Source organism: Felis catus, chromosome B3 (genome assembly GCF_018350175.1).
Source record: "Felis catus isolate Fca126 chromosome B3, F.catus_Fca126_mat1.0, whole genome shotgun sequence".
Classification (NCBI taxonomy): Eukaryota; Metazoa; Chordata; class Mammalia; order Carnivora; family Felidae; genus Felis; species Felis catus.
Genome location: NC_058373.1, coordinates 61,255,575 through 61,278,042, shown reverse-complemented (window position 1 = coordinate 61,278,042; position 22,468 = coordinate 61,255,575). Strand labels below are relative to the sequence as shown.

At 55.3% G+C, this 22,468-nt stretch overlaps 3 protein-coding genes across 14 annotated transcripts in view; 2 read left to right on the top strand and 1 right to left on the bottom strand.

Annotated features, from left to right (window-relative positions):
- The window catches only part of MAPKBP1 (mitogen-activated protein kinase binding protein 1), a 55,668-nt gene extending 52,880 nt beyond the window's left edge, over positions 1–2,788 (top strand). For all 8 annotated transcript variants that reach the window (XM_045059513.1, XM_006932624.5, XM_019832648.3 and 5 more), the window contains one exon: positions 310–2,788. In XM_045059513.1, coding sequence (XP_044915448.1) covers positions 310–537 — 228 coding nt within the window. In that variant the 3' untranslated portion in view covers positions 538–2,788. The remainder of the gene's footprint in view (positions 1–309) is intronic.
- Positions 2,789–2,931: 143 nt separating this feature from the next.
- On the top strand, positions 2,932–22,359 carry LOC101083342 (bifunctional peptidase and (3S)-lysyl hydroxylase JMJD7). Of its 3 annotated transcripts, XM_006932622.5 has the most exons (25): positions 2,932–3,048; positions 6,649–6,802; positions 6,879–7,132; positions 7,747–7,803; positions 8,271–8,366; positions 8,564–8,640; positions 12,029–12,101; positions 12,405–12,541; positions 12,666–12,797; positions 13,155–13,195; positions 13,398–13,440; positions 13,705–13,759; positions 14,331–14,461; positions 14,707–14,790; positions 15,090–15,127; positions 15,711–15,846; positions 16,501–16,637; positions 16,848–17,070; positions 17,199–17,316; positions 17,612–17,749; positions 17,952–18,056; positions 18,229–18,408; positions 18,758–18,924; positions 19,389–19,575; positions 19,679–22,359. In XM_006932622.5, exons 1-25 carry the CDS (start codon positions 2,985–2,987, stop codon positions 19,888–19,890), a joined length of 3,039 nt encoding a protein of 1,012 aa, XP_006932684.3. In that variant the 5' UTR covers positions 2,932–2,984; the 3' UTR covers positions 19,891–22,359. The 3 variants fall into 3 exon arrangements, with proteins under 3 accessions (XP_006932684.3, XP_006932683.2, XP_006932682.3); XM_006932620.5 differs by lacking the exons at positions 2,932–3,048; positions 6,649–6,802; positions 6,879–7,132; ... (1 more) ...; positions 8,271–8,366; positions 8,564–8,640 and adding an exon at positions 9,280–10,678; XM_006932621.4 differs by lacking the exons at positions 12,029–12,101; positions 12,405–12,541; positions 12,666–12,797; ... (14 more) ...; positions 19,389–19,575; positions 19,679–22,359 and adding exons at positions 8,865–9,024; positions 9,121–9,641.
- SPTBN5 (spectrin beta, non-erythrocytic 5) overlaps positions 20,318–22,468 on the bottom strand; it is a 47,527-nt gene continuing 45,376 nt past the window's right edge. For all 3 annotated transcript variants that reach the window (XM_045059497.1, XM_045059498.1, XM_045059499.1), the window contains 3 exons: positions 22,279–22,329; positions 21,958–22,051; positions 20,318–21,720 (listed from right to left, as the gene is read on the bottom strand). In XM_045059497.1, coding sequence (XP_044915432.1) covers positions 21,468–21,720; positions 21,958–22,051; positions 22,279–22,329 — 398 coding nt within the window. In that variant the 3' untranslated portion in view covers positions 20,318–21,467. The remainder of the gene's footprint in view (positions 21,721–21,957; positions 22,052–22,278; positions 22,330–22,468) is intronic.

Here is a 22,468-nt window from a genome sequence, read left to right as displayed (position 1 = left end):
GGTAGAGGCCATTAGGCCGGGGCTCTTGAATCGCAGACCTATTGGCCCTATTGGGGGTAAGGGTGGAGAGACCATCTGTCCTAGTTAGCTCAGGACCATCCCAGTTTATGTCTGTTGTCCCAGTATAATTATTCATAGTATCCCTTGTCATATTCAAAAACTATTTGGCCAACTTAGACATAGGGGGCAGTCCAGCAGGGCCTTCTTTGGAGGCAGGCTAGACCCAGATGGGGCCCCTCCCCTTTATACATCCATTGACAGGATGTTCCTCCACTGTTCCTCCAACTCACTTCCTGGGTCCTCCTGCAGGTGGCTGGCTGCAAGACGCCCTCAGCAGAGCAAAGTCGCATCACCCAGCTCCTCAGAAACACCTTCTCTTCAGTGAGGCAGGAGCTAGAGGCCCTGGCTGGCGCAGTGCTGTGCAGCCCGGGTGGGAGCCCTGGGGCTGTGGGGGCTGAGCAAACACAGGCCCTGCTAGAGCAATACTCAGAGCTGCTGCTTCGGGCTGTGGAGCGGCGCATGGAACGCAGACTCTAGTTCCAGAATCCTATTCCAAGTGAATGCTTCCCTTATTCCAAACTGTAGCCCCTGCTCCACTCTCCAAAACCTGTGGGGATGCTTGGAGTGGATCGCAGGGATCAGTGCTCAGAGGGAAAGCAGTTTTCCCAGCTACTCCTCATGGGGCCCCTGTATTTATTAATTTATTTCCCTGACTGTCGCCTCACTTTCTTGGAACCCCTGCCTCCACAGCCCCTTCAGTGGCTCATGCAGGGTAGGTCTTAGATCTTTGTCATCTTGGTGCTGTGAGGAGTAGGAGGGCAGCCTGCCCCATCTGGGGGAAATCGGGAAGGGCTGGCCCTCTCTTCTTAGAAGCCATTTGAAATTACTGCAGGGATCAGCTCCCTGGGGTGGAGCACACACAGGGTATTTGGTGGGGTGGAAGTGAGAGGCCACGTGGCATTCAGTGCCCTTCAGCCAACAGCGGAGCTTCACCTCTACCTCCACTTCCCTTCCCACACCAGCTGTACTCCCCTGGCTGCCAGAGCAGGGGGTTATGTTTTCCCCACTTCCTGGCAGTTGTGTAGGGCAGAGCCCTCTAGTCCTCCAGGGCGTTCCTAGCCATCAGGAGGCTTGAGTTGGTGTCAAGGCCTGAGCCCCCACATTCCACTCCCATCCCCCCTCTAAGAGAGCCCTAGCATTATCTCTCTCCCTGTGCCCCCTTTCTCTTCTGGCCAGAACTTGTGGAGACAGCTGTGGGATGTTGCTGCAGGACAGTAAAGCCCTCTGCTGGGCAAACATAAAGCCCTGGCCTCCTCTTCTTAGCCCCTTGGTCTTCTCTATCCTCCCAACCCTTGTCCCCAGCAGGCTCCTAGACCCAGAGGCCACCTTCTCCTTGCATCCTGAGTGATGCCCAGTCAGAAGCCTGTGTTAGAACTTCTCTCATGGTTTACAGGGCACCAGCCCACCTTCTAAGGACCTTAGCCACAGAACTGTACACACACACACACACACACACACACACACACACACACACACACACACAAACACGTTGAGTGTTTATCTCTAAAGTACTTGGCTGGCTGATGTGTGCCTGGTTTCCCTTCATGTACTACTCCTGCTTCACCACCCTAGCTCATATGGAACTATCAAGGAGCACAAAAAGGACTGGAATGTAGTAACCTGAATCTGGATTCTTGGTGTCCACAACCTAGCTGATGTGAGATGGCTTGTTGGTTCCTGGTTCAGGTGGAAGCAGCCTCCTCAAAGGCAGTGCTGGGCACCCATATGCTCTGGATGCTGGAAGTTGAGGGGTGGGGGAGGCACGTGGGAGTGCAGAAGGGGCCAAGAGACACATTGGAAAGGTGGTAGGTGGGACAGGTACGTAGTAGAGGGCAGGGGGTAGATTAGAATTAGAAGGACAGTTGTTAGGGGTGAGGGGAAGGAGATAGGGTACAGTGGGCTAAGGTAGAGTAGGACCAAGTAGTGAAGCAGTGGTTGAGGAATGGGGGTGAAGAACACGTGTCTCTGGGCCCTGCTGCTTCCCTCTGCCTCAGGTAAGTCAGCGTAGCTTTCCTGAAGCTCCAGGCCACAACAACCTATTCTCCCGTGGACAGGCCCTGGGGCCCTGCTGGTTCAATAGGCAGCAACTTAGAAAGTTGGTTTTTGTAGAGTGCCCGGCTCTTGTTTGCATCGGCCAGAGTGCACCAGAACAGATGAAACCTAGTTCACCACCCCCACCCCCCTTCTGTACTACTACCACCTGCATGGCCACACTGCAAAGAAGTCCTGGCCCCAAGAACCCCTGCAGCTGAGGGTGGACCCTGGCAGGGCTGCAGCTGCCCTTGTGAGGGTTAGAAGTCTACTACCACTGCCCCAACCGGCACAACAGCCACAGATCAGCCCCAGGCCTGGCCCTGTGGTCTGGGCTCTTGGAGATCCTCAGCCAACCAGTCCTTCAGAGGAGGGAGCTAACACTATCGCTAAGGTTTGTGAGAAGGTGGCCGCCCTTTCCCTACCTCAGCTGAGCGCTTAGGTGGGATAGGGGGGTCTTGTGGCCGCCGGCGCCCGTCCCCTTCTGCATGTCTGAGGCCACCGGCAACTGCCCCCCCCCCCCCCGAACAGATTTGCCCTGACCCAGTTTTGAAAACCTCCTTATTTATAACTTTTATACTTTGTTCAGGCCATGGGCGCTTCCCTCCTCCCGAGGTCTCACGGGGCAGGGGCCGTTTTTAACTCGTCCATTTGTATTGATGTATGAACTCATCAATAAACACAATCATTTGTTAAATCTGGGATGCCAGCGAGTGCGGCAGGCTGGAGACGGCACAGCTCCTCTCCCGCCGCTTGGTTAGCAGAGTCCGGGTGCGCTGGGGGCGGGGGAGAGGATGGCGCTCCGAGGCGGCGAGGCTCCGCGGCGGGGGGCGGGGCGCGGCGGGGCGGGGTCTCAAGGGGAGAGCGCGTGGCCGCAGAGCGGCGGCGGCGTCATGGCGGAGGCGGCTTTGGACGCGGTGCGGAGGGAGTTACGAGAATTCCCGGCCGCCGCCAGGGGTGAGTGGGTTCGCGCAGAGGCTGCGACCGCCTTGCGTCCACCGCCGGGCTGCCCCGGCGTGGGCGGGACCTTGGGCATGTGGGGAAGCAGAGTCCGGAGTCGGGTGCGCCCTGGCCCTCCTGGGCCGCCGACACCACATTTCCCCCTAGTTCGTGTTTTCAAGGAGCGCAGACGCTCGTGCACCTAACTCGTTGCTGGCCCCACTCGGATCACTCGTCTGCCCCAACCTCGCTCCTACCCCCGTGCTGGGGCCTCAGCTCCCCTGTTCCGGTGTTCGCAGGTCCTCGTGGCTTCCTGGTGTGTCTTGATTCTACTCCCAAGGTTTGGGCCAGTCTTCACCCTGGTGTATTTCTCACGGTCAACCCGCCCGGAGTAATGGGGCAGCCTTCTGTTGCCTGTTGTGACGTCTTGAGGTGGTCAGGTGTTCCCTTTCAGAACCCCAGCTGGAACGCTTTATTCAGGAACAGACTTCTCCAAGGTGGTGCAGAGCTTTGGGAAAATTGTAGGCAGCTGTACAAGTAATCACTGGCTCTTCCCCTGGTTGGTTTTTATTTTGCTCCTTCCCTCTCTTCCGTTTTTGTTTTTGTTTTGTTTTTGTTTTTGTTTTTGTTTTTTTGCTTTTTGTTTTACCATTAATTAACAACACGGGCACAAGGTTTAACAAGCAACGGATTTATAATGTGAACTAAGCACCCCTCCCATTCGAGGCCCCAGTTTGAATCCTTCCAGAAATAATGTTTATATCTACACATACACACACGCAGCGCTATTTATATTACCCTTCTGTTTACAACTGTTAGTCTGCTAAACACTTTTTTGCACTATTATGTATCTTGAAGACCACCCTATATCCTTCTTCCGCAGTCTTTTTCACCTTGTGTACTTGTGGTAATTTACTGAATCAGCCTATTACTGATAGACATTTAGGTCATTTACAGTCTTGTCTTTTTGCTAGTGTTGGAACAAATACTAGGAGCACCTCAATACTAAGCACCTCAATGTGTGAGGCTCTGATCAATGTGTTTAGGATACATCAGTGAATGAAATTTCTGCCCTCCCATACCTTACATTCCAAGTGAGGAGACAGATCATTAACCCTAGTCACACTAAATGAGTAATGAGTAAATTAGATAGTAGAAGAAATGGTTTAGAAGATAAGTGTTGTGGGGGAAAAAAATAAAGCAGAATAAGAGGTCTCAGGCCAGGGGTTGAGTGGAGGATATAGGTTGAAATAAGATGGTCAGGGTGGGTAGGCTGCCTTGATAAAGCCACATTCAAGCACAGGCTTGTAGAAAGGGAGTGAGCTGTACAGACATCTGAGAGAAGAGCATTGCAGGTTGAGGGCACTGGGGCAAATGCCCTGAGGTAGGAGTGTGCCTGGTGTGTTCATGGAACAGTGAACCTGGAACCTGGAACATGCCAGTGTGCCTGGAGCAGTCATTCTGCGCATGTGTGAGTATTTTTGATGGTTAAATTTCTAGCAGAAGAATTGTTGGGCCCAAGGAATTGCTTGAATCCCTTTTGAAATTCTCTCACATCAAAGCCTCAGAAGGGAGCAGTAGTCATTATCTACAGGAAGTCTTTTAATTGGTGAGGCAGTAAAAATTCAGTAATGGCAGGAAATACAAACGGTGAAAAGAAAGGCAGTTTCCACGCATTTTAAGAATTCCAGTGGGAAAAAAAAAGAATTCCAGTGAGAATAATAGATTTACTGAGCCCCAAATCACCCTCCCAAGATGACTGCTTTGATGGACTGGCATGACTGGGAAGGCCCTTTGCCAGTTTGCTCTCCCTTGCTCCCTTATCTGCTTGGCAGGTACCATCTTACCTCTCTGGCCAGTGAAGCAAGCACATGTTCCAGCTCTTCCCTTTTCCGTTTTCTTGGGCCTACCAGGGTCTTCCCACCCAGTTCTAATTTTTGAGCTGAAGACATTTACTTTTCAACTGAATGCAAAGCAAAGATGATTGGCATGGAGACCTCAGAGGTGAAAATTAGGGCAGTGGCTGCCCACTGGGGCCAAGACATTCAGGCTAGATCTCAAGGATGAAACAAACAAAGCAAAGCCCTGTGTACCCTTTATAGAAGCCAGGAGAAAGGCATTCCCGTTTGTGGGAGCAGTAGGAACAAAGTTTGGCACCACCTGAGTAGAGAGTGTGGTAAGGGGCAGGCACCAGACAGAAGGAAACCAGACTGGAAAAGTAGGTTGGGCCTGATCATGTATCACCTTGAATGCATGCCAAGGCACATTATAATTTGTAAGGAGTAGTGGTAAGCCATCAAAGGATTTTTTTTTTTTTAACTAGGGGTATGACAAGATGAGATTGTATTTTAAGAAGATGATGGGGGCCAGGGTGAGGGATGCTTTGAGAGGGAGTGGAATGAAACCCCAAGGAAACCAGTTAGTTCACTGCAGCGATCAGCCAGTCAGGAGATGTTGGAGACTTTCTTTCAACCATTAAGCCAGTATTTGTTGAGCACCTGCTGTGTGTTAGGGACTATTCTAGGTCCTGGGGGGTATACCGATGAACAAGATTTGCATCCTTACCCTCATAGAGCTTACGTTCTATTCTAGCAAGAGAGATCAATAAACAATTTGGATAAGTGAGATATATAGTATGTTAGGTGGTGATGAGTGAAAGAAGGAAAAAAGGAAGAAGTGTAGGATTGGTGGGGACAGGTTACAGTTTAAAAGGGTGGCCAGGGAAGGAAACCTCACTGAAGTGACATTTGAGGGCCCAAAGGAGGTTATTTGAATATGGATACCAGCAGAGGAAAGAAGAAGGTGGTGGTTGGTAGAATCAATAGGACTTAGAGACAATCCATAGGAGTGGACAGAAGTGAGGGAGAAGGAGGAGCCAAAAAGAATAGATTTGTGAGAAGTGATACAGGGCCACTATAGACATCTGTGCAGATGGCATACTGCACAACTATAAATGCACATGGTAGCCTTGGATCTCCTGAGGATGGTGATGCTGTTCAGGAAGATCAAAAACACAGTTCAGCCCTTACTTTTCCTCCTATGGTTTCCTGTAGCATCTTGTTTTCACAGTTAGGTTGTAATCTTCTTGAGACGACAATAGGATCATCCCTTGATACTCTGCATTGGCTAAACCAAGTACTGAGTACATTCTAGAGCTTGGTAAGTATCACTGTTGGAGGGTGCTTTCCAGAGCCTGACTCACCCACACCAGCCTGTGGCCTTGGGGCCTCAGCACCACTCATTCTGGAGTTCTATGTACTGCCTCCATGTTTCCCTTTCCTAATGGATGCCATGAGGTTGGACACTGCAGAGTGGGAAAGCTGTGGGGTTCACTGAATAGGGCTGGACATGGTCCCAAGGAGGGTGTGGGTTGTGGGCTGAGCACCATCCCCTGGTCCATCCTGGTGTGTTTGTGGATGCTTCATGCTTTCTGCCTTAAATGCTCTCCTCAATTTTCAGTTCCTGGTTGTCCAGGGTCTCTTGGTCATCAGTGGGCATTATCCAGGGATGGTAGTGTGTCTTGCCCAGGGAGGGCATCTTCTACACAGGCATTGGGGCAGCAACTGGGTGCTGTTGGGTTCATAACCCCACCCTACCCCCACCCCTTCTTTCTCTCAGAGCTCAGTGTGCCTCTTGCTGTTCCTTACCTGGATGAGCCCCCCACTCCACTCCACTTCTATCGGGACTGGGTCTGCCCCAATAGGCCTTGCATCATCCGCAACGCCCTGCAGCACTGGCCAGCTTTGCAGAAGTGGTCCTTCCCATATCTCAGGTGCGGGCTGCCCCTGGGGGGATGTTGGGTGATACTTTGTGGTATTTGGACATGGGCTGAAAGTCCTTTCCTCCAGAGCCGCAGTGGGCTCCATAGAGGTGAGTGTGGCTGTGACCCCTGATGGTTATGCGGATGCTGTACGAGGGGATCGCTTTATGATGCCTGCTGAGCGTCGCCTGCCCCTGAGCTACGTGCTGGATGTGCTAGAGGGCCAGACCCAGCACCCAGGAGTCCTCTACGTGCAGAAGCAGTGCTCCAACCTGCTCACCGAGCTGCCCCAGCTACTGCCTGATCTAGAGTCCCATGTGCCCTGGGCCTCCGAGGCACTGGGTGAGTGGAGGCAGAGGCTGGGCAGGGAAGAAATGGGAAGGACAAGCAGGAGTCAGCCCTGCTTGCTGCTTCTTCCTTTGGTGATGACTTGGCCCATACTCTTGGCCCCTCAGGTTCAGGTGCTATGCACTAAATGCTCAAGTCTCCAGTCCACAACTTTGTTTTTGTTTTTGTTTTTAATTTATTTATTTGTTTTGAGAGAGAGAGAGAGAGAGAGAGAGAGACAGTGTGAGTGGGGGAGGGTCAGAGAGAGAGGAAGAGAGTGAGAATCCCAAGCAGGATCCACAGCCAGTGCAGAGGCCCACACGCGGCTTGAACTCATGAAACTCCAAGATCATGGCCTGAGCCGAAACCAAGAATTGGATACTTAACTGACTGAGCCACGCAGGCGCACCTCCAGGCCACGACTTTGCATTGAACTACTGGACATTGTCACCCTTCTTCTCCCACAGGGCAGGAGGCTCCTTCTGGAGCTGGCCCTCCTGTGCCCCTTCTCTCTGTTCTCTCCCTGGCTCCCCCAAGGTTCTGGTCCAGCATCACTGTATGGTGGTTATTCCCAGCCCGGCTTTTGAGGATGGTCCCTTTTGACTTGATCTCTTACCTCTGACCTGCAGGAAAGATGCCTGATGCTGTAAACTTCTGGCTGGGGGATGTGGCTGCAGTGACATCCTGTAGGTATCAGGGGAATACAGAGGTGGGGGAGGAGGGAAGAGGAGGTCAAGAGTGGAAGGTTGGGTCTGGACGGAAGTTTGTTTTCTAAGATTTATTCTGGGGTTCTGGGGTTTGGGTGTAACAGAGCACCTCCTGATAGCTCAGATTGGGGAGGGTCCCCATGGCAGTGGGGCGTGGAGGAGACTGTTTCTTCTAGGTCTCCAGAAAGCTCTCCTGAAGGGCAGCTAGGTCGGGGTGAACTCAGGAAAACTGTTTGCTTGGATTCTCCCCTTGGTAGAGATGAATGTCAAGCAAATGTCAAGTCCCTGATGGAATTCTGCCTGACTCCTTGGCATCCCCTCGAGCCGGCTTTGACTTTGTGTGATCTTCTGTTATACCACCTGTCACATCTGTCTTGTGGTCATTTGTCCCCTCCTGTGTCCTGCCCCTCATAACCTTGCCCACTGGGCCTTCTTTGTATTGGCAGTACATAAGGACCACTATGAGAACCTCTACTGCGTGGTCTCTGGAGAGAAACACTTCGTGCTACATCCACCCAGTGACCGGCCCTTCATCCCCTATGGTAGGGGACTCAGCCCTCAGGGGCTGGGGGACAGGTGGCCGAAAGTAGAGGGAGGGCAACAAGGGCCCTGGGCAGGCTGGTGTGCCAGGCCGGAGGTGTGGGCACAGTGTTTCCACTGCACTTAGGGAACAAGGGGGAGGAACTGGCAAGCTGCAGGCCACTTGAGTGTCCCTGTACCTTTCTCCTTCTGGTTTCAGAGCTATACACACCAGCAACCTACCACCTCACTGAAGAGGGCTCCTTTAACGTGGTGGATGAAGAGGCCATGGAGAAGGTATCTGCCTTGTTCCTGGGACCTGGGGAGGGAGAAGGGTAGGAACCGTGTCTCTGAGAAGGCACAAAAGAGCTGGAGAGGTGGCACCTTAGTCTGAAAAATCCCTAAGTCTGGGCCTTCCCAATGCTGAACAGGGCAGAGCCCATGGTGTTTACCTTTGGAAGGGACAGAGCTGGAGGGCCGGGGGCTTTGGGACTGTTCCCTGGCATCCACTGTATCCCCAGGTACCCTGGATCCCACTGGACCCATTGGCTCCAGATCTGGCCCGGTACCCCAGTTACGGTCAGGCCCGGGCCCTTTGCTGCACCGTACAGGCCGGTGAGATGCTCTATCTGCCGGCCCTGTGGTTCCACCACGTCCAGCAGTCCCATGGCTGCATTGCTGGTGAGGAGCTGCCCAGTAGGGCTGCTGGGGGTTGGGTTTGGGAGGCAGTAGGTTTGGAGGGGGACCTTCATCCTGAGGTCTCCATTCTCCCCACAGTGAACTACTGGTATGACATGGAGTATGACCTTAAGTACAGTTACTTCCAGCTGCTTGACTCCCTCACTAAGGCCTCAGGCCTCAACTGATGGAACCCTGGTGAACGTTGCCAACGACAAGTGGTGGAAAAGGTCGTGTCCCTCCCAGGCCAAGTCACTTCCAGAGGCAAACTGGAGTCAGAGTCTGCTGACTCCTGGCCCAGCTCAGCTTGGAATCTGCATTGGAGGATTTGGGGAGGTGATCTGGAGGTCCAGGAGGTGCCAGGCAGGTCTGGGTGTGAGCTCCCAGGAAGTTACCACACAGGTGAGGCAGCTGCCTGTACTGGAGGAGGAGTGGGACTTCTGGTGCAGCCTCTTACCAGCACCGTGGGCGACTTACCACCTTGGAGCATTGGTGTCCTGTCTGTAAAACAGAGACAATGATGGGTCCTACCCCATGGGGTGTTGTGAGGCTTAGAGAGAGATCTTTAAGGACCATAAGGGGCTGGCACAGAAGAAGTGTTCAATAAAAGGTGGCTTTGATTCATGTGTGCTGAGACTCCCTCTTGAAGTTGCCTTCTGTGGTCTGGTGAGGGCTGGAAGGTTCAGGTAAACATTTCAAGGTGACCCTGATTGGGGGTGAGGCCTGGGTCCAGGCTTGGGACTGAGGACCTCTGCTGCCACCTCCCATGATAGCCACTGCAGCCCCTCTCAGGGCAAGCGGGTCTCATTTTAACTCTGGTGCAGACCTCCCTGTCTCGGCCTCTAAAGCTGTGCCTAGCTTTGCTCTGGCCTTGTTTGCTCTCCTCCACCTCCAGGGAAGCTGGTGGGGTCTGGTGCCGAGGGTCACCCCTGTTTCTTCCACAACAAGCATAGGTAGGAGGGGACAGAAACCCCTGCCCATCCCCGCCTCAGGGTCTCCACACACTCAGACTCCCTCCCTCCCTGCACCAACCCAGACCTGGAAGAGCCCCTTTCCCGGAGAGCCACTCAGAGGCCTCATCATCCTAGCCACCCAGCGCCGAGGGTGGAGGCAGCCAGGCACGGGGCTTGGGAGGGCTCTTTCGTGAAACAAACCTCGCCCCTGCCAGGCGGTGATGGACCTGGGGCACCCGCTTCACATTAGCCAAGCGCTTCAGTCAGGGCCGGGCATTCCTGTCCTACAGGCACCGGAGGTTGTGAAAGACCCTGTGACAGGGGACAAGGCTTATCCACTTGGTGCTGCCCTGGGTCCACTCCCTGCTTTCCAGATGTCAGTGGCCCTTCTAGGTCCAGGCACAAGAGCAGGGTTGGGTGGGGTAGGTGCTGATGGTAACGCCTAGAGGGAATGGGTCTTCATGGGTGGTAGGCCCCCATTACAGGGGCCATGTAGGTTTAAGGTTCCTCATTTCCTTGACAGGTGGCTTGTCCTGGAGTGAGTGTGAGGCTTGGGTGGAGTGGAGGCGGTTGGGAGGGACCAGGGAGGAGCTTGGGGCCAACTGGCACATTGTTGGCTCTGCGTTAAAAAGCCGACAGTCTTCGGTCCTGCGCCCACTGCCTGTCATTAGTGGCTCTTGAGGACTGTCTGTCTCATGGCTCTGGTAAGACCTGCTGGGGCCCTGGGCCCCCAGGCTGACCTTTGTTCCTTCTGGGGTCTGGTTAATGCTGATTCTTAAGAGGAGCTGTGGGTTTCCCCAGGTGTAGAGAGGGGAGTTTGCCAGACTTGGTCCAGGGTGGTGAGCAGAAGCCAGGGAACGGGCCGGGTCTTGGGATAAGGGTCATCCTGAGTTCTTCCTGCCCTAGAGATGGGCTCCAGGCAGAGTTCTCAGGGCCATGGATTTGGGCTACTGTCCTGGGGTCCCAGAAGGAAGTGGCTGCTCGGGTACTCTTGACTCAGTTGCTTGGAGGGTGGGGGCCCCAGGGCAGACACTGACAGATGAGCTTCCCCGGCTCTGCCCTTCAACTCCATCCATCAAGACCCTTCTGAGGCAGGGCTGAAGGCCAGGATTAGTTGGCACAGGCTTTCCTGGCACACTTGCCATGGTTTATATCCCTAGACTCATGATTGTGGGTTTGGATGGACCTGCTTGGGGGTCCTCTTTAGCCTGACCTGTAGCACCTGGAGGACTTGAAAACCTGTGTGTGGTCTGAGTTGCTAACTGCTGTTCATAGTCAAGCAGAGAGCCCATTTCCAGAATTGAGTCCTGGCCAGCGGTGGAGAGGCTGAAAACCAACTCTGTGTTCCTCACTTCTACCTCTCCAGATACAGGGTTTGCTTAACCAGAACATGCCTCCGTTTAAGCTGCTCAACCAGGGGAGCAGCCCCACCCAGGGGTGCATGGCCAGGCTGGGTCCTGACATGCCTCTTCCCCTCCCTCTGTAGCATTGTATTCTGCTGTTTCCCCCTCCCCCCTGCCCGCCCCATCACGGGCCTCCTGCCAACTAAGACCGCCTCAAGGCAGCTTAGCAAGGGGTAGCTGGAAATGTGGGGTGGAAAGATTTAAAAGACACTAAACCAGTAGCTAGAAGCAAGTAAGCTGTGGGGTAGAGAGCATGAGTCGAGCCGTCCTGGTGCAGTCTTGGCCCTGGACCTCGGGCAAGTGACTATGTAGGCTTTCTGTCTTTCTGTGCTTCAGTTTCCTTGTGGGATTGGTCATAATTAGTCCCTACACACAGCATAGTTGTGTGATTAAAGAAGTTAATGTACATAAAGCCCTTGGGCCAGCGCCGGCCCAGAGTGTTGTGTAAGTGTTGGCAGGCATCATCAGTAGATACCATAGCCTCCTTTCCATTTAGAGCTCTGATGGGTGGAGGGCAGCCATGTGGCTGGGAAGGGTTGATTCCTTTGGTTCAGAATTAGTCCTGGAGGGGGTACTCTGGCCTCTTCTTTGGCCCTTGTTGGCTTTGGGCCCAGCAGCCTGCAGCAAGCCTGACCTGTCCCTCCTCTGCAGGCAAAGGTGCCTGGGACCTGCCTGCTCACCATTCGTGTCCTGCAGGCCTGTGGCCTGCCCTCGAAGGACCTAGGTGAGTGCTGGGCCCAGGGAGGACAGTGGTTCTGGAACTGGATTCAGACTGGGACAGGGCAGTGGGAAGAGATACAAGTAGGGCTGGGCGTGCAAGGGTCCTGGAGAGGGTGCCGAGAGGAGGTGCTGGGTGGAATGTGGGATTGTGCCTCAGCTTCTTGCTCTTCCTGCCTCCCGACTCAGTCCCATTCTGAGGGTCTCCAGGCCTCCCAGGGCTGCCTATAATGGAAGGTCATGGACTCTGGGAAGCTGGGCTGGGTAAGGTGCTTGGCTGTCAGCAGGCACTTGTCCCTTCTTCCTGCAGTAACCCCCTCTGACTGCTATGTGAGTCTGTGGCTGCCCACGGCCTCTAGCCATAGGCTGCAGACACGCACGGTCAAGAACAGCAGAAACCCCATCTGGAATCAGAGCTTTCGCTTTCGAATCCACAGCCAGCTCAAGGTGGGCCAGGTGTCAGCCCCTGCCCTGCCCGTTGTCCCTGCCAGCCCTTGCTTGCTGCCATGGCCCCACTCACCTTCCTATCCCACTCCTCCTTCCTGCAGCCCCTTACTCTGTTCCCTTCCAGAATGTGGTGCAGCTGCAAGTCTTTGACCAGGATCTTCTGACCAATGATGACCCCGTGTTGTCGGTGCTATTTGACGTGGGGACTTTGCGAGCTGGGGAGTTCCGCAGAGAGAGCTTCTCACTGAGCGCTCAGGCAAGGCTGTGCCCAGGGCAGTGGAAAGCCTCAGCCCAGGGAGGGGAGATCCTTTGCAGGGGAGCTGGGTACGTGGCCCTCTTTTCCAGTGAGTGGTCCAGGCTTCCGTGGCATCCAGAGGCTACTGTCAGCCAGGAATTGCTGTCCACAGGAATAATCCCATCCTTGACCCTCTTTCTTGGCCCCTCAACCAAGGGCAGCTTTTGGGAGCTACCCAGAGAAAGTGGACAGAGCAGGGTGGAGTTGGACATTGGCTCTCACCACCTCTCAGGCCCCAGCAGCCCCACTTGGCATGTGTGTTGAAATCTACACTCACAGTCCTCAACCTCTCTAACTTTGTTTTCTTCCTCTCTCCAGGGTGAGGAGCGGCTAGAAGTTGAATTTCGGCTACAGAGACTGTGAGTCAGGGGCCACTGGGCACTTCTTGGGTGGGAGTGCTTCTTTTGGGGAAGGGCAGAGTCCAGTGCACCCAGAGCATGCCCAGAACTGACATCCTTCCCTCTGAGACATCCAGTGGTGGTAGAGGAATGCCGTGGCCCTTTGAGGGGTGAGAACCTGGGAGCCTGGACTTGCACTGAGGGTCACTGGTCTCCTTTTCAGGACAGACTGTGCTGAGCAGCTTGTCACCAATGGCATTCTGGTGGTAAGTCGAAGTTCCTCCCTCATGCCATCTGCTATCCCCCTCCCTGAAGCTTGGGTCTCCCTTGGAGATTCATGGGTAGAACTGAGTTGGCGGAGGGGGGAGTCCCTGGGATTTTGGTTCCTTAAGAGGATACAACCTCAGGCAAATGGTTGGTGACTCAGGGCCAAGGTAATGAAGTGCTGAGGACCAAAACTAGGGTACTGGGAGGTGGGGGCCTCTAACAGGGCAGGGGTTCAAGTCTGAGGGGCTTTTTTAATGACTCAGGCCCGGGAGCTCTCTTGCTTGCATGTTCGACTGGAGGAGGCAGGGGACCGGAAGGGTAAGTCTCCCACCTACCAAGATAACCCCCAGCCCTCTGCCCTTGTCTTCCTCTTTCTTGTTTTTCTTTTTAATTTTTTAATGTTTATTTATATTTGAGAAAGAGACAGTGTGCCAGTGGGGAAGGGGCAGAGGGAGACGGAAACAGAATCTGAAGCAGGCTCCAGGCTCAGAGCTGTTCTCACAGAGTCTGACTTGGGGCTTGAACTCATGAACTGTGAGATCATGACTGGAGCTGGAGTCAGACGCTTAACCAACTGAGCCACCCAGGTGCCCCTTGTCTTCCTCTTTCTATGGGGATCTTAGAAGGGAGCTTACATTAGCTGCCCTAGACTTTCATAGGCAGTGGTAGAGATTAGGGGCAAATCCATGCTGGGGCTCCCCAGGACCTGTGTCCCCTTAGTCCTTGGAGAGGCTGTGATGGGGGCTCCATCTCTGAGCCTTGGCCTGTGCCAGTCCTCCTTCTTGGGGTGGGGGGGAAGTACCCTTCAGGCCCCTTATGCAAGACACTCTTGGGCCTTTGTGGGCCAGGATCTTATTCCCAGCCCCTCTGCTCTGGTTCCTATTTCCAGAGTCCGGGGGAAGAGTTCAGCTCATGGTTCCTGGGTCCTGTGAGGGTCCGCAGGAGGCCGCTGTGGGTGCTGGCTCCTTCTGCTTCCATTGCCCGGCCTGCTGGGAGCAGGAGCTGGATATTCATCTGCAGGTAGTGTGCTGCTGAGGTGGGGCCTGCAGAGTCTTTCTCCCTCTTTCTTCTAGCCGGTCCTTCTGCTCATGCTGAGCCCCTCACCCCCTCACTCCCTGGCAGAATCAGGCACACTGGGAAGAGTATGGGGTCGAGGTTGGCCTCTTGTCCCTCTTCCTGCTGCTGCTTGTCACTCCCTGGGGCAATGGGTGAGATCGCTGCTGGAACAGAAGTGATTCTTAGGTTTTCTTTCATCCTTCCTACAGGATACCCCCCAAGAGCACCTGAAGGTGCCCCTGAGGGCCTTGCCCTCTGGGCAGGTGGTGAGGCTTGTCTTCCCTACGTCCCAGGTACTTGATCACCCGGAGGAAGAATGCCAGAAGCATAGGCAGGGCTGGGCTCCATGCCTTATAGGGGGCCTGCGGTGGTAGGAGCTTCAGTCTTAGGGCCATGCCCTGCACAAGTGCTGAGCCAGGTTCTGAGGAGAGAGGGGTCCTCTGAGCAGAGCTGCCTTGAAGCCTCAGACCTTGTCCCTGTGGAGATGGCCGGAGGCCCGAGGGAGCATGGGAGCATCATAGGGTGTGGCTCAGGCCAGGATGAGAGGAACATGGTGGACAACTTTTGTGACTGAAGTGTTCATGGTTTTTAGGAACCCCTGATGAGGGTGGAGCTGAGAAAAGAAGACGGGTGAGAGCCGGCTAGTCCCGGGGAGAGGGCGTGGGGGAGAGCAGGCAGGCACCTGCACTTGAACTTGAGGCACAGAGAGGGCCAGGAAGCCACAAGAGAGAAATCATGCTCCCTTTGGGTGGTGGTGATTGTGGGTGGACGGTAGCTAATAATCTTCATGAGACAAGAGAAGTCACCCATCCTGGCCCTTCTTCACATGCCTGGAAGACTAGCCACGAAGAGGTGGGAACACTGTTTCTTGTTTCCGCTGGAGTCATTTTTGGGTGGGTAATGGAGAGAAGCTGAGAGGTGGAAGTGGATCTGTGGTGGTGGGTCCCACCCGGGGGCGTTTTTAGGCACCAGCATTTATAGTTGTGGGAATCCATTTTCTTGCATTCCCCAAGTGTCCCCACCTGGGTCTAGGTGCACCTTCTCTCCATCATACCCACACATGTCACGCTTCTGTCCAGACATGGGCAGGAGTGTGGTTTGGGGAGAGGAGAGGAGAGAGATTGAGAAGTGGGCTTCTCAGGTGAGGCAGACCCGGCTTCCTTTTCTGTAATGAGGCCGGGAGCTGCCTGATGGTTCCTTCCTTCCCACCCAGACCCAGGGAGCTGGCTGTGCGGCTAGGCTGCGGGCCCTGTGCCGAGGAGCAGGCCTTTCTGAGCAAGAGGAAGCAGGTGGTGGCCAAGGCCCTGAAGCAGGTCCTGCAACTGGATGAAGACTTACAGGAAGATGAGGTCTGTGGGTTGGGCTGCCTTGGATGGGCATCCTCAGTCTTCCTCGAGCCCAGAGCTGAATGTTTCCTAACCAGACCGGAACTTGGCCCTGCCTCTTAACCTACCTGCCCTGCTGTGCCTCCCTCTCACTTGATGTTCTTGGCAGCCTGATGCCATCAAATGCAGAGCATTGCATGAGGCACCTGGAGCTTATAAGCTGCCCCATTGGGCTAGCTTTCCTTCTCGCTTTTTTTTTTTTTTAAGTTTATTCATCCATTTTGAAATGGAGACAGTGTGAGTGGGGGAGGAGCAGAGAGCAAGAATCCCAAGCAGGCTCTGTGTTGTCCTCACAGAGCCCAACAAGGGGCTTGAACCCATGAAACCGTGAAATCGTGACTTGAGCCGAAACCAAAAGTCAGACTCTCAACTGACTGAGCCAGCCAGGCACCCCCTTTCTCATTGTTTCTTGATTTTTGGTCTGGTCCAGGTTTTGGGACTTGGGTCCCATCTGACTCATCAGTGAGCCATGTAGCCTGAGGGCAGCCTGCTGGGGTCAGATCAGCTTGGGACACCTTCTAGGGAAATGACTTCTCCTAATAAGAGGGAAAGGGGTGGATGTTTGGGAGACTACAGCCCTGATCAGACCTTGACTGACCCGGCTGTCCTCTCTTCCAGATCCCCGTGGTAGCTGTTATGGCCACTGGTGGTGGGATCCGGGCGATGGTTTCCCTGTATGGGCATCTGGCTGGTCTGAAGGAGCTGGGTCTCTTGGATTGCATCTCCTACATCACAGGGGCCTCTGGCTCTACCTGGTGAGCTGGCAGCACGTTGAGTGCAGGAGTTTGGTGGTGGCAGTCGTAAGGCTGCTGTGGACCCCATAGGCACCTCCGACCTAACTGGGAGAAAGGATGTGCCAGAGAGGAACGTGCCTGGGGGGACCATTGGAAGGTACCTGCTAGTCTGTTGTTCTAGGATAGAGAGTCTGAGGTGTGCGATGACCCCCTGGGCTTTGGCTTTCCCAGGGCTTTGGCCAACCTCTACGAGGACCCAGAATGGTCTCAGAAGGACCTGGCAGGGCCCACCGAGTCACTGAAAGCACAGGTGACCAAGAGCAAGTTGGGCGTGCTTGCTCCCAGCCAGCTGCAGCAGTACCGGCAGGAGCTGGCCGAGCGTGCCCGCCTGGGCCACCCGCCCTGCTTCACCAACCTGTGGGCCCTCATTAGTGAGGCCCTGCTACACGATGAGGTACAGGGGGCCGGGTGTGTGGCCAGGGCATGGTTCAAAGATGGGGAACCGCCCTGGGCAGCAGAGATGGGAAAGGCCCCAGGCACCAGAAAGCACAACTTTAGGTTCAAATCCTCTCCTTCTACCAGCCCCATGACCATACTCTCTCAGACCAGAGAGAGGCCCTGAGTCAAGGCCAGAACCCTCTGCCCATTTACTGTGCCCTTAACACCAAGGAGAAGAACCTGACCACCTTTGAATTTGCTGGTGAGTAGCCCGGAGTGGAGACTTGTGATCTCGCAGCTGGCAGGGTGCCTGTGTGTAGGAGATGGGTGTTACACCCTCCCCTTCTGGGCCAGGTCCCATGCCTTCCAGAGATTATTAATCATCCCACCAGAGTCCCTCAGGCTTTGGGATGGGGGTGGGCCTTTAGGTCCATGCTCAGGGTGCCTGTAACCAGCCTGAGCCTCTAGGTCCCCAGGCTTCCCTGGTGTGAAGCCTGTGGTGGTTGAGGGTCCTGGAGTTCTGAGCCCTGCAGTGAAGCTATGTGGTCTCCTCGCAGAGTGGTGTGAGTTCTCCCCTTATGAGGTTGGCTTTCCCAAGTACGGTGCCTTCATCCCCTCCGAGCTCTTTGGCTCTGAGTTCTTCATGGGGCGCGTGACCAAGCGGCTTCCTGAGTCCCGAATCTGCTTCCTGAAAGGTGAGAGGCCTGGGAGGTTAGGGAAGCGGGCCTGGGGAAGATGGCAGCCCCCCCCCCCCCGCCCCCCGCCAACCCACCCTCAGCTCAGTCATGGGGATGCTTCCCAGTCTAGGATGGGCCGTGGGCAAGAGTCAGGTTGTGATTGGGTGGGGGCTCTCTCCCCCTCATGTCCTTTCTGTTCCTCTTGTGTCCCCTTTCTCAGGTATCTGGAGCAATCTGTATGCAGCCAGCCTCCAGGACAGCTTATACTGGGCCTCAGAGCCCAGCCAGTTCTGGGACCGCTGGGCACAGGATCAGGCCAATTTGGGTGGGTGCCTGGGCTCCTTGTGAGCAAGTGGAGAGGCCCCCACAGGGGCTGGATCTGGAGGATGGGGGGGGGTGGCTCTCAGGCCTTTGGGAGTCTACAGAAGCTGGGGTAAAAGTTTAGGTGTCCCAATTTCCTAAAAGATGCCCTACTTTCCCCCTTCTTAATTGAGCAGACAAGGAGCAGGTTCCTCTTCTGAAGATAGAAGAGCCTCCCACGGGGACCGGCAAGATTGTCGAGTTTTTTACTGACCTTCTGACACGGCGCCCACTGGCCCAGGCCACACATAATTTCCTGCGTGGTCTTCAGTTCCACAAAGACTATTTCCAACAGCCTTACTTCTCCACCTGGAAAGGTATCTCTTCTCTCTCTGGTCCCAGCTTTCCATGGTTTGCCCATGACCACCTGAGCTTTGGGTCCCTGGTCCAGACATCCACACTCTCCAACCCGTGCGCCCCAAGCTCCTTTGAGCTTAGTTCACTGGGCTGCTTGGATCAGCTACCCTTTTTCCTCTCATTTGTGGATCAGGGCTCATCTGTGGCATCTTGGGAAGTGACAGGCCTACTTTTGGTGGGAGAGAAGAGGGACCAGAGGGCAGAGTCGGATTCTGCCAGTAGCAAGGAGCTAGCATTAGGCCAGAGGGATCTGGTGGCCTCAGCACCAATGATAGCTGCTTTTCCACCCCATTCCCTCAACTTTTCCAGCCACCAAACTGGATGGGCACCCCAACCAGCTGACACCTGCAGAGCCCCATCTTTGCCTGCTGGATGTTGGCTACCTTATCAACACCAGTTTCCCGCCCCTTCTGCGGCCCACACGGGATGTGGACCTCATCCTGTCACTGGATTACAACCTCCAAGGAGCCTTTCAGGTGAGCCGGGGGCAGACGTGGGAGACCTGACATCCTGGCTCCTGCCTCTGGGGATGTCTGCCTTGGAGTCTAGTATGTGGTCCAGCTTCCCTGAGGGGCTGTGACACTCTGTGAACAGTGTCCTATGAACTGTGGATCCTGTGAATTTACCACCAGGGGGACATATTCTGCTCAGGAAGCCAGATGGAGAAGGAGCTGGTGATGCCCCTTTGTGGCACCTGCCACCTCCATTCAGTCTAGACCTCTGGATCCCTCTGCTCTGAGTTTTTGTGTTGGTCCGGTGAAGGTTTTTGCAGAACCTGGGAGCAGTTAGCCCCGCGCAGCTGAGGGGTTGGAGCCCCTTCCTCAGTCCGGCCCGGTGCCAGGGGGTCTGAGTTAGTGTCCAGGTCTCACGCATCCCAGCTGACCCCCACTGGCCCAGTGTTGGGGCCCAGCCATCTGACACCACTTCTGGTGCCCTGCAGCAACTGCAGCTCCTGGGCCGGCTCTGCCAGGAGCAGGGCATCCCTTTCCCGCCCATCTCCCCCAGCCCAGAGGAGCAGCGCCAGCCTCCGGAGTGCTGCTTGTTTTCTGATCCAGACCGCCCTGATGCCCCAGCGGTGCTGCACTTCCCTCTGGTGGATGCCTCCTTCCGGGAGTACTCGGCCCCTGGTGAGCCCCTCCATCCTGTCTCTTCACAGTGCATCCCCCCCCCCCCCCCCCCCCCCCCCCCAGTGCATGTCCTGTCCCTGCCCTGCTACACTGTCTCCACTAGGCATCCAACGGACACCTGAGGAGAAGGGGGCCGGAGAGGTGAACCTGTCTTCATCCAACTCTCCCTACCACTACTCGAAATTAACCTACAGCCCGGAGGACATGGACAAGCTGCTCCACCTGACACATTACAACATCTGCAACAACCAGGAGCAGCTGCTGGAGGCCCTGCGTGGAGCTGTGCAACGGAAGCGCCGGCAGCACCGGCCGTAGTGATGGCGCTGCCCCGGCCGGGACTCCCTGCTCCCCTCCCGACACTTTGTCAGACTCACTCCCTGTCCACCTGGGTGTTCTGGGTGAGTCGGGCAGAGACCGTCATCACCAACAGTTCCAGAGCCTCCGCAGCCTGGATGGCCCTGCCCTGGCCCCCTCGCGCTCTGAGGGGCTCCGCCAAGATATGTGCCTGGCCCTACCCAGATAGGGCCCTGCAGCCACCAGCACCCTCTCCACATACTTGCAGGTAGGTTGAGGGTTTTAAAAGGGCTGAGAGCCCTGTCTCCTCAGGCTGTCAAGGAGAACATTCAGAGGTGGCCAGAGGTAGACCTGGGGGCCGTTACTGACCATATTTGCAAAAGTGTTCAAAGCTATGTGACCCTTTCCCTTGCTACTTTGAATAGTTGTACAGAGTGAAATAGAGCGGTTTATGTATCACAGAGGATCATATAATGTGAGATGTTAATGGGTTATCTGTCGTTGCTGCCAAGAAGAGACAGGTCATTCCATGCTCCTGGTTGCACATAGCAAGGACTGGTTTGAACATCTCCCCAGGGGTACCTCACCGAGCTAGACAGCAGGTCAGTCCAAACCTCCCCTGAAGAGAAGGCCATGTCTGCCCTGCTGGAGCCACGCTCTCCAAGCAGGGAGGCTGCCAGTTTGGCCTGGGCAGGGGTGGGGGTGGAGGGAGTCTCTGCTACTGGAGCCCTGGCCGTGCACAGGTGAGCAGACTCCCTGGCAGTGACATAGCACCCCTGTCCCACGGTGGGGATGGCCACCCCGATTTGAGGAGCCAGAGGCAAGTCCTAATGGCATAACCTCAGCAAGTTGTGAGCTTGGTGAAGGCGCTCTCTTAACAAGGAACCGTCTATTCCAGAATTTGGTCCTGAGGGGCCTGGCAGCAGCGTCTCATTCTGTTCCCCTAGTAGAGGCTGTCCTTGTTTGTAGCCTCGAGGTTTGGTGCCATCTCAGGGTTTGCTTCAGGGCCCAGACCTGTTCGGAGAACAAAGAAGCAGAGTGAAATTAGGGCCTAGCCTCCCCAGAATCTTTGTCGAGCACTGGTATGCAAGGGCTCTGGCCTCCCTTGGAACTAATGTTGACGTGGATCCTGGAAGCTGACAGGCAGCTGCAGGAGTGACAGTGGGGTATGGGGCACATGGGAGAGGACTGGGTCTTGTGGCCGAGCTCCCTGTGTCTGCTCTCACCCAGTGATTCTCGGGCCCTGTCCTGAGCATGGGGCTAGAGTCACAGGAGAAGAAATGATTGCCCTGGTAGCCTTAGAAGCCACCATCCAGGATGAAGCCTATTCCTTCAGCAACATGTGCTCTGAAGCCTAAAGTGGAGCCCGAGGGCCCTGCGGGACGGGCTTGCAGAACTGCCAGAGACCATACCCGCGGCTGCCCTCCGCTGTGCTGTGAGTGCCCCTCAAGCCCAACAGGGTGGGGTCTGTCTCTGTGCACGGGCATGACCGCCTGGCTTCTGGCCCACTCTAGGACACTAAGGCTTTCCTTTCGCATTGGAGCAGGGAAGGGCAGGCAGAGAGCAGGGTATGGCTGTCCTGCAACATGGCTTCTGTTTTAGGAAGAGGAGACCAAGGGGTGAGCGAGGTGGGAGCCCTGGAGGACAGAGCCAGGCAGGCTTTCTAGCATGTGCAAAGGGACCCCTGAGGGGCCTGTACCTTGGGCTTGGCCTGGGCAGGAAAGGCGGTGGGAGCCTTGGGCAGGTTCCTGGGCAAGGCCAGCAGCCTGCAGCAACTCCATGGGCTGCAGCTGACCGTCAGCACTCACATGCGGCTCCCTCACTGAGGTGGTCAGGGGCCAGTCTTGGAAGCTGTGGGGAAGAGGAGCCTCAGGGCCTGGACTCTGTTGCCATTACTGAGTGAGCAGAGGTGTACACCAGGTGAGGTGGGTGCTAGGGTTTTCTATTGCTGAGGGTCTCAAATATGGGCGTTACCCCTCACCCTAGCAGTGCAGGTCTGAGTCTCTGGCTCTTGGGCTTGAGAGGGCAGCATCTGTGCCAGTGATGGGGCTCAGGACTCGCATCTGCCCGTATACCCAGCTGTCCTACCTCAGCGAGGCCGCTGTCTTGGACGCCCTCTCAGCAGTGGGCTCAACAGTGAAGCCCAGAGGTCTGGCTCGGTGCTCCAGGCTCAGACAGTGGGCTGCAGAGCACAGAGAGAACAATGGTGAGCCTGGCCCAGATGCTAGGCCCTCTGCAGACAGCACACTTCCCTGCAAGTTTGCATCTCTGTTGAAATCCTAACCCCCAGGTGATGGTATTGGGAGGTGAGTAGGTCATGAGGGTGGAGGCCTGACCAAAGAGTAACCTTGCCCCTTCAACCAAGTGAGGACACAGCAAGAACTAGGACACCCACAAGACGACTCTTACCAGACATGCAGTCGGCTGGTGCCTTGCTGTTGGACTTCCCAGCTTCCAGAACTGTGAGAAATAAACGCTTCTTGTCTGTAACCTGCTCAGTCTGGTATTTTTGTGAAAAGCAGCCCACACAGACTAAGCTACAACTGCTGCAGGAGGCTCTGTACACACCAGGAGGGGTGGTGCAGGCCCCCCAGTGCAC

Coding starts and splice junctions, on each gene's coding strand:
- LOC101083342 (XM_006932622.5), top strand. CDS start 2,985: ATGGCGGAGGCGGCTTTGGACGCGGTGCGGAGGGAGTTACGAGAATTC. Junction 8,367..8,563: donor CCGGCCCTTCATCCCCTATG/GTAGGGGACTCA, acceptor TTCTGGTTTCAG/AGCTATACACACCAGCAACC. Junction 14,791..15,089: donor TTGTCTTCCCTACGTCCCAG/GTACTTGATCAC, acceptor CATGGTTTTTAG/GAACCCCTGATGAGGGTGGA.